Source organism: Panicum virgatum, chromosome 7K (assembly GCF_016808335.1).
Source record: "Panicum virgatum strain AP13 chromosome 7K, P.virgatum_v5, whole genome shotgun sequence".
NCBI lineage: Eukaryota > Viridiplantae > Streptophyta > Magnoliopsida > Poales > Poaceae > Panicum > Panicum virgatum.
In genome coordinates this window covers 23,876,520-23,885,796 of record NC_053142.1, presented here as the reverse complement: position 1 = coordinate 23,885,796, position 9,277 = coordinate 23,876,520, and the positions used below count along the sequence as shown (strand labels likewise).

Below are 9,277 nucleotides of genomic sequence, written 5' to 3'. Positions count from 1 at the left end.
GTGATAAGCAGTACTAGTCGTCCCAGTAAAATATGAATGAACATTTCTGCTCCCAGCGTTACAAATACAAGATATTGCAATCCTGTGCCAGTAACCTCAGCCTTTTCGACAACGGATCCATTGTCATGGTACACTCCGCGCTAATCTCTCCTTTTTTAAGTCCGGCCCTATATATGAATACCTAATCTTGAACCCAGAATCTTAATTAACGTTAACAAACACAATTATTGAGGATGATGGCTAGAACACTCGAGTAGAGTTTATTCCATTTGCAGAGTTGATCACGCTATCTCTGGCTTTAATTCTGTTTAAATGCACCTACAGTTTACTAATGTGCATTGGTGATGCTAATGACTGACTGATGCAAAATGTACGCGTGGACAGCCGATTGTACTGGGAATGTGCCATGAATTTTACCATTAGCCTCTTGAATTTTTTTACAAATTTCACGTACGAATAACTCATAACTCATCTTGTTTTTGCAAATTTACATCATACAATACCTTCCAAAGAATTTAATACCAATTTAGCCCAAAATCTAGTTCCAGACTCCGTACTTGTGAGACAAAAACAATGCATAAATTGTCGACAAACATGGATTAACCATGATGGAATAGTACAAACTAGATCTGACTGATCTAGCAACACCAATTTCACCACTACAAAAATAATTTGTAGCAACGCCTTGATTTTTTTTCAAGAGCGAACCAAAGTATCACCCGTTCGCAAGGTTACTGTAGCAACTAAATTACCCCTAAAAATCCATTTGCAAGGGCAGGTCACCCCCTCACCTGCCTCTAAAAATGGTGCCCATTTGTAGGGAAGGGTGAGGAGCCCCTATAAATGGATTTTAGGCTCATCCCCTTACCCTCCTCAAAAATGGCCGTCAAAAGCTACATACTCCCTTCTTCCTCCTCCCAAGAACCCATTGCTTGCTTGGGGAGGAGCTCCCCGAAAATTCAAAAAACAAAGAATGGGAGGAAATGTTTTAAACTTGATTTCCTTCAAGTATTGGAGGCTCTAGAAGGTAAGTTGATGCTAATTTCACATCATTTCTAAGCTCTTTTGGTAATTTAAGACTCAAGTGGAGTTCTCATTGCTTCTAGTTAGATCTAGTTCTTCATGGTGTGTATTAGCCATTTGAGACACCATTTGCCTCAAACTTTTGGATGAAGTTGTGCTAGTTTAGTAGGAGAAAACAAGATTATTTAAATACTTTGGACCAATCTATAAGTTTTAGCCTCATTCCTAAGTAAATAATTCCCTAGATCTATGGAGGAGAGAGAAGAAGATTTGTATTTTTTTATTTTTACAAACATGGATGTTAGATTCCCCCCCCCCCAGATCTGGTGGTACAATAATAGGTTGGGTTTTGATTTTTTTATTTGGTACTAGTGAAATTAATATTTTTAATATCTATGCAAATATAGAAGTATATATTTATGGCCATTAGGGCTCCTTTCCTTTAACAAAAGATTTGATTTATTTTTTCTATCTTTACACATATGATAGATTTTTTTCAGGATTTAGTGGTAAGATAATAGGTTGGGTTTGCAAGGGAGGGTGAGGGGTGGGGGTGACCCGCCCCTGAAAATAGATTTTCAGAGGCGGGTATGTTACCCTGCCCTGCAAACAATATTTTTAGCTACCAAAAGTAGGGGTAGGTGTAGTACCCACCCCTAAAAATAAGTTTTTATCTACCCCTACAAACCATTTTCCATACTAGTGTTTTTTGCTACTCCCACAATCTATGCACGGACATAAACTATGCTCTCTAATATGGAACCAGGCACGTGTAATGAGAATATATTAAATAATAATTTTATATTTTATAGTAAAGAGAATATATTTTTGAAATAAATTTTATAAATAAAAATATAATAATTGACAATTTAGTATCAAACCTATTAAAAATATTTGGTGATAAAATATTAACTCATACCATAATTTTTTATATTCAATAATTCAGAACATGTTTTTAAATGATGTCGTAAACAAAATTTAGTTCATATATCAAAATACTTAATACAATGGATGATGGCAAATGATATTAATTATAATGCTAATTAAGTTACTATAGTTATTGATGTATTCATTGATATTAGTCATCAAGTAATCAGGAGTTAAAGTGCAAATATTTCATACATGGCCAAAGCGACGTCCTGCTATCACAACAAACGTTGCAACATGTGGAGGCAGACCTTGGCATTGGATGCGACATCCTGTTGCTCTTTATGGCAGCAGATGCTTGTCGCACCTTTAGGCCCCTTTGGATCGACGGAGACGGCTGTGGCAACAATAGGGTGAATGATTAACCCTAGAGGTGTATGATTTTATAGGTGTTGTGATGGAAAGCAGGGAGAAATCATCTTTTGGAAAGGCTTCCAGCGGCAATCAGGGAACTTGCAATTGGCCCATTGATTGATTGGTAGTGATATCTTGATTTAGTATGGAAAAATTTATACTACTTAATTTATAGCCTCCATTTATACTACTCTATTTTGTATTTGTTCCCATATTTGTGCGTCTTGAAATTTTAATTAGCCCCTTGATTGATTGATAAGGATATCTTGATTTATTTAGTATGGAAGAATTTATACTACTCTATTTCCTATTTGTGGGTAAGGAAAGAAATATGTGGGGATCAATTTCGGGGTTCAATTTCTTAATTGTGCGTGTGAGGGTGCTCCATGCTGCGGGAACATCGGGTGGGTATGTAGAAGGTTTTGGTGAAAAAAGTTTTAGCTTTTGGGTGGATTAGAATAAGTTAAATACTGAAGTGAATGTCTCTGTTGTCTTATCAAGGATCAACATTACCACATAATGAGATGTTTCAGAAAGCACCATCTGTTTCCATTCAGAAGCGTAAACGTAAGAACAAGACATCATTACAGAGGAACTCGATCTACAAGATTGGGCCGCCGTCATGGATAAAGAAACAGATCAACACCAACACACTTGAAAAGCATCTTGTAAGCACAACCTTGCATTTCATTATCAAATAAGATAAAATCATATGTTCAATAGGAATATGAGTGTAAACATTCTAAGTCATGGTTTTATTGGCAACAGAGACCTCTGTCAGCTTCGTTTTTTCATTATGGAGAGATTGAGCCAACATCTTCGTTCAATTGCCTCTAACTACTGATAATACATGTGCATGTTAACAGGATGAAACTATTGAATGAATTGACATACTAGATTTGAAATAATGTTGATATTGTATTCATTTATATGTGTTGCAATTATTGCAGGCTTTGGCAAAAGCTTTCTGTGATGCTATTGGGCTGCAGGAACCTTGCACAATAACCCTGAGAACATCAAGAACAGATGGTACTAAATCTTGGCTTGTGCATGGACTCCCATGCAAAACTAGCAGCTACCTGCTTGTGCAGGGTTGGAGGTAGTTCTGCCAGGAGAACCATCTCAAGGAAGGGGATACCTGCACCTTCAATGTCATCGAAACCACACTGTGGAATGTACTTATCACGCGTCATAAGGAAAAGATGAATCAGTTCTGCACTGTGAGTTACATGCTGAAGCACTTGTCCCTTTTTGTCTTGTGAATTATCAACATTAACATGTATTTGGGATCAGCAGGAAACCTCTAAGAGCAAGAAAAACAAGTCAAATGCTGAGGGACAAAAGATGCTTCAAGGCTCCATGAATTATTTGAACAAGGGTAGGACAATAAGTGTCTTTGAGATTGGGCCACCTGCTTGGATAAAGAAGGAGATCAATGCCAGCACAATTGAAAGTCACCTCGTAAGCACAACTATTTCTCTATTGATTGTGAGTAAAAAGTTATTGTTAGAGTATATTTGGTAGTTGTAGATATACATATCGTAGACTGCCATATGTATCCCGGGGAGCCTTGCCCCCCAAGTCATGTACTCTCATATATACCGGCCGAGGCCTCAATGCAATATATTCATCCATTATACACAATTCTATTCCCTCCTACATGGTATCACGAGATTAGGGTTTTAGATCCTGACCTAAACCTTCCACTGCCTCTCCTCGCACCCCTGCCTTCTGCGCGCCGCCGGTCGCCGCCCACGGCACCCATCAAGGCGCCCCCCCCCCCCTCGACGGCCTCCTAGCGCGCCCCCGGGGAGGTCACCCATGACCTCCGCTGGGGGCAGCGCCCCTCTCCGCGGTGGATCCTGTTAATCCGCCGCCAGTGTCAAGCAGAAGCAGATCGCGGCGTACCTCATCACCCTCCGCTTCACCCCCGTCAACCCCCTCGCCCGGATCCCGCGCCGCACAGCCCAACCCGGCGGGATTCGTCGCCGCTCATGGCGCTTCCCGGCGGGGAGCCGTACGCTCCGGGGGGATTCGTTGCCCCTTGGCGGGGAGCCGCGTGCGCCCCGGCAGGATCCGCCTCTTCTTGCGGGGAGCCGCCCGCCCACGGCGGGATCTGCCTTGCCCTGGCGGGGAGCCACCCGCCCACGACGGGATCCGTCGGCCTTCCCGACGGGGAGCCTCCGCCTAGGCGGATCCCCCTCCCCCCCCCCCCCCCCCCCCCCCCCCCCCCCGCCTATCCCCTTCACCGCCGTCGATCAGGCAGCCTCTCCCCCTGTAATTTCTTTTTGTCCTTCGCGTGCGGTCACTGACCGTGATGGGCATAAGAGAAGATGTCAAGGGTGAGGGCTTCCTGTGCTACGCGCACCCTGAGGTGCTGCACGAGCTGCTACTGCATGTTTTTCTTTTGCCCGATCACTGATCGGGATTGCGTCGCCCGCCGCCCGTCGACCTCACGCCTCTACTTCGACGTCGGCGTCGACTTCACCGGCCTCTTCTTCCTCTCCGACCCTGCGGCATGGCGAGATGGCCGGCACCCTAGGGGGCACTCTTTGCGCCGCTGCCTACATCGCCGCCTCTTCTGCATGTCGACCTTCGCCGGTTCATTGTCGCCTCCACCGATCGGGACGCCTTCACCGACTTCGCCCACCGACGTCTCGCCTCACGCTACTCGGTCTGATCAGCCGACGTGCGTGATCCACCCAGCTCCCGTGACATCCGTCCCCGTCGAGCGCGCCTCTTCACCGAGCATGGAGGGCTGCCGCTGCGTCACCTCTTCAGGTAGCAGTGGCGTCACCCCGTGGTCTTCTCCGTCGTTGCTTCCTCACCGCCGCCGACCACCTCCACGACCTCATCGTCGACTCGTCGCTGCGCACTTCGCGCATGGTCTTCGTCAAGCTATACGAGTTCTTCGCCGTCTCTTTCGAGCACTGCCGCCGCGTCACCCGGATCATTCGGTCTGTGTTAGAAAATTCGGGCTCTCCTTCTCGCTTCGTCCAGCACAACCGTCGCCAACGTCGCCATCACCTCTACTCCAAGCAATAGCAGGCGTCGGCATCTTCTACCCCGCCGTTCTTCTGCGCCTGCGACCGCCATGGAGGCCTTCTCTGCTGGTCCCCTCGGCGACGGCGTCTGGTTGTACATCCTCCCTTGCACGTCCGGTATTGGCAACACCGGTGCGTGCCCATCGTCCCCGACGCATTCCCGAGCCTGGTAAACCCGGGCATGTGTCGCCCGATGGCCTGACTGCATCGACTTCGGCATCGCTCCCTCTACGACTACCTCGACACGTCGCCATCTTCGTCTCCGGCATCTTCTCCATTACGCCACCACCACGGGGCCTCCTCGTGTGCCCGCGACTTCATGTGCGACTACCTCGTCTTCGGCAACCTCGACAGCTCTACGTCGACCACGGCTATCCTATGCACGGCATCTTCGACTATGGCTCCTTGCCCTCCAGCTCCTCTACCTCGACATCGGCACAAAGGGTTACCATCCGCATGAGTTACTCGCCGGTTTTCTCTCCAGTCGCAGCATCTGCACCACACCGACGTTATGACTGCGGGGGGATATTAGTCCGTTAGCTCTTGCTTTCGGCTTCTTCTCCAGTCTTGCCGTCTGCGGTGCTCCCGCTGTAACTGTGGGGGAGTGTTAGAGTATATTTGGTAGTGGTAGATATACATATCGTAGACTGCCATATGTATCCCGGTGAGCCTTGCCCCCCAAGTCATGTACTCTCATATATACCGGCTGATGCCTCAATGCAATATATCCATCCATTATACACAATTCTATTCCCTCCTACATGGTATCACGAGATTAGGGTTTTAGATCCTGACCTAAACCTTCCACTGCCTCTCCTCGCACCCCTGCCTTCTGCGCGCCGCCGGTCGCCGCCCACGGCACCCATCAAGGCGCCCCCCCCCCCTCGACGGCCTCCTAGCGCGCCCCCGGGGAGGTCACCCATGACCTCCGCTGGGGGCAGCGCCCCTCTCCGCGGTGGATCCTGTTAATCCGCCGCCAGTGTCAAGCAGAAGCAGATCGCGGCGTACCTCATCACCCTCCGCTTCACCCCCGTCAACCCCCTCGCCCGGATCCCGCGCCGCACAGCCCAACCCGGCGGGATTCGTCGCCGCTCATGGCGCTTCCCGGCGGGGAGCCATACGCTCCGGTGGGATTCGTTGCCCCTTGGCGGGGAGCCGCGTGCGCCCCGGCGGGATCCGCCTCTTCTTGCGGGGAGTCGCCCGCCCACGGCGGGATCTGCCTTGTCCTGGCGGGGAGCCACCCACCCACGACGGGATCCGTCGCCCTTCCCGGCGGGGAGCCTCCGCCTAGGCGGATCCCCCTCCCCCCCCCCCCCCCCCGCCTATCCCCTTCACCGCCGTCGATCAGGCAGCCTCTCCCCCTGTAATTTCTTTTTGTCCTTCGCGTGCGGTCACTGACCGTGATGGGCATAAGAGAAGATGTCAAGGGTGAGGGCTTCCTGTGCTACGCGCACCCTGAGGTGCTGCACGAGCTGCTACTGCATGTTTTTCTTTTGCCCGATCACTGATCGGGATTGCGTCGCCCGCCGCCCGTCGACCTCACGCCTCTACTTCGACGTCGGCGTCGACTTCACCGGCCTCTTCTTCCTCTCCGACCCTGCGGCATGGCGAGATGGCCGGCACCCTAGGGGGCACTCTTTGCGCCGCTGCCTACATCGCCGCCTCTTCTGCATGTCGACCTTCGCCGGTTCATTGTCGCCTCCACCGATCGGGACGCCTTCACCGACTTCGCCCACCGACGTCTCGCCTCACGCTACTCGGTCTGATCAGCCGACGTGCGTGATCCACCCAGCTCCCGTGACATCCGTCCCCGTCGAGCGCGCCTCTTCACCGAGCATGGAGGGCTGCCGCTGCGTCGCCTCTTCAGGTAGCAGTGGCGTCACCCCGTGGTCTTCTCCGTCGTTGCTTCCTCACCGCCGCCGACCACGTCCACGACCTCATCGTCGACTCGTCGCTGCGCACTTCGCGCATGGTCTTCGTCAAGCTATACGAGTTCTTCGCCGTCTCTTTCGAGCACCGCCGCCGCGTCACCCGGATCATTCGGTCTGTGTTAGAAAATTCGGGCTCTCCTTCTCGCTTCGTCCAGCACAACCGTCGCCAACGTCGCCATCACCTCTACTCCAAGCAATAGCAGGCGTCGGCATCTTCTACCCCGCCGTTCTTCTGTGCCTGCGACCGCCATGGAGGCCTTCTCTGCTGGTCCCCTCGGCGACGGCGTCTGGTTGTACATCCTCCCTTGCACGTCCGGTATTGGCAACACCGGTGCGTGCCCATCGTCCCCGACGCATTCCCGAGCCTGGTAAACCCGGGCATGTGTCGCCCGATGGCCTGACTGCATCGACTTCGGCATCGCTCCCTCTACGACTACCTCGACACGTCGCCATCTTCGTCTCCGGCATCTTCTCCATTACGCCACCACCACGGCGCCTCCTCGTGTGCCCGCGACTTCATGTGCGACTACCTCGTCTTCGGCAACCTCGACAGCTCTACGTCGACCACGGCTATCCTATGCACGGCATCTTCGACTATGGCTCCTTGCCCTCCAGCTCCTCTACCTCGACATCGGCACAAAGGGTTACCATCCGCATGAGTTACTCGCCGGTTTTCTCTCCAGTCGCAGCATCTGCACCACACCGACGTTATGACTGCGGGGGGATATTAGTCCGTTAGCTCTTGCTTTCGGCTTCTTCTCCAGTCTTGCCGTCTGCGGTGCTCCCGCTGTAACTGTGGGGGAGTGTTAGAGTATATTTGGTAGTGTATGCGTGTTATCACAACAGGAAACAAAATGATAAGAAACTACAGCACTAGGAGTCATTATTTATCCACAGTGATACATTGATTGTTAACAATTGCCAACATAGTTTGTTGGTTGATTGGACTTCTGTGATTGTCAACAATTGCTTACATGCGATTGCAATTCTTGCAGAGTTTGCCACTGCCCTTCTGTCAGGCGATTGGACTTAGACAACGCTGCATGATCACGCTCAAAACTTCTACCAGCAGCTCCAAGTCTTGGCAGGCTCGTCTAAACCTTTACCAGAATGGCTGCCAGCTGGTTGGAGGCTGGAAGAGTTTCTGCCTTGATAATGGGATCAGGGTGGGCGATGTCTGCACCATGCAAATCATAGAAACCACCCTGTGGAATGTGATGGTCGATCGTCGAGAAGATAGGACCATCAATCCGCCTCTCTGATGGTCTGTTGTTTGAGAGCACTGGATGCTACTGTTTGTTTCATGGAAAGTTTGCCAGTTTGGGGGAGCTTTTGTTTGGGGTTTCATTGGAGTACCCGACACTCCTAGAAGCTCTCTCCCAAACAGGCCTAAGTGCCGAGCTAAGTTAAGGCATGCACCAGCAGTGTCCACTGGGGTTCCCTCTTGAAAGTGTAGATCGATGAGGCCAACTGCCAAAGTTGCAGTAGCCATAACAACTGCAGGTCGATCTGCTCAAGTTGCACTAACAAGTGATAAGCAGTACTAGTAGTCCCAGCAAAATATGAAGACGAAATTCCCTATTTGACCACTCATATAATGAGTGGTTCCTTTTTAGGCCCTCAATTTTTTTTCTTATTTGACGAGTTAAGTTTTTGTTCCTTTTACATCATCGCCGTTCGTTCCATCAGTTAAGTGATGTGAACAGTAACCTGTGGATGCTTCTAATATCATTTTTAACCAAAATGACATACAAATCATCTTCAAAAATCATGAAACTTTTTACAGCTATACACGAGATGGAAATGAACCTATTTTGCATAAAAACAGATATTGAGCATTTTAAATTTTAAAATTCAATTCACCAAATTAGACTACTTTTGAAGATTATCTGATTTTTTCTGGCACCATCGTTTTTCCAAAGAATATGTAAAATTACCTGATGTTCCTTTTGCATGGTGAAGTAATTTATAAAATTATTATCATCATAAGTTTCGAAG

At 49.3% G+C, this 9,277-nt stretch overlaps 1 protein-coding gene across 3 annotated transcripts; it reads left to right on the top strand.

Moving 5' to 3' along the window:
* The first annotated feature begins 2,778 nt into the window (after positions 1-2,778).
* LOC120640581 (putative B3 domain-containing protein Os04g0346900) lies at positions 2,779-8,944 on the top strand. Of its 3 annotated transcripts, XR_005661880.1 has the most exons (5): positions 2,779-2,972; positions 3,255-3,333; positions 3,396-3,524; positions 3,598-3,765; positions 8,275-8,944. XR_005661880.1 is itself a non-coding variant. In XM_039916457.1 (4 exons), exons 2-4 carry the CDS (start codon positions 3,507-3,509, stop codon positions 8,539-8,541), a joined length of 450 nt encoding a protein of 149 aa, XP_039772391.1. In that variant the 5' UTR covers positions 2,779-2,972; positions 3,255-3,506; the 3' UTR covers positions 8,542-8,944. The 3 variants fall into 3 exon arrangements, 2 of the variants coding, with proteins under 2 accessions (XP_039772391.1, XP_039772390.1); XM_039916457.1 differs by having other exon boundaries at positions 3,255-3,524; positions 3,601-3,765; XM_039916456.1 differs by having other exon boundaries at positions 3,255-3,524.
* The last annotated feature ends 333 nt before the right edge of the window (positions 8,945-9,277 follow it).

Bases quoted from the DNA above. Each gene is read 5' to 3' on its own strand.
- LOC120640581 (XM_039916456.1), top strand. The intron at 3,766-8,274 runs GTAAGCACAACT...CAATTCTTGCAG, and splicing joins GCACAATTGAAAGTCACCTC to AGTTTGCCACTGCCCTTCTG.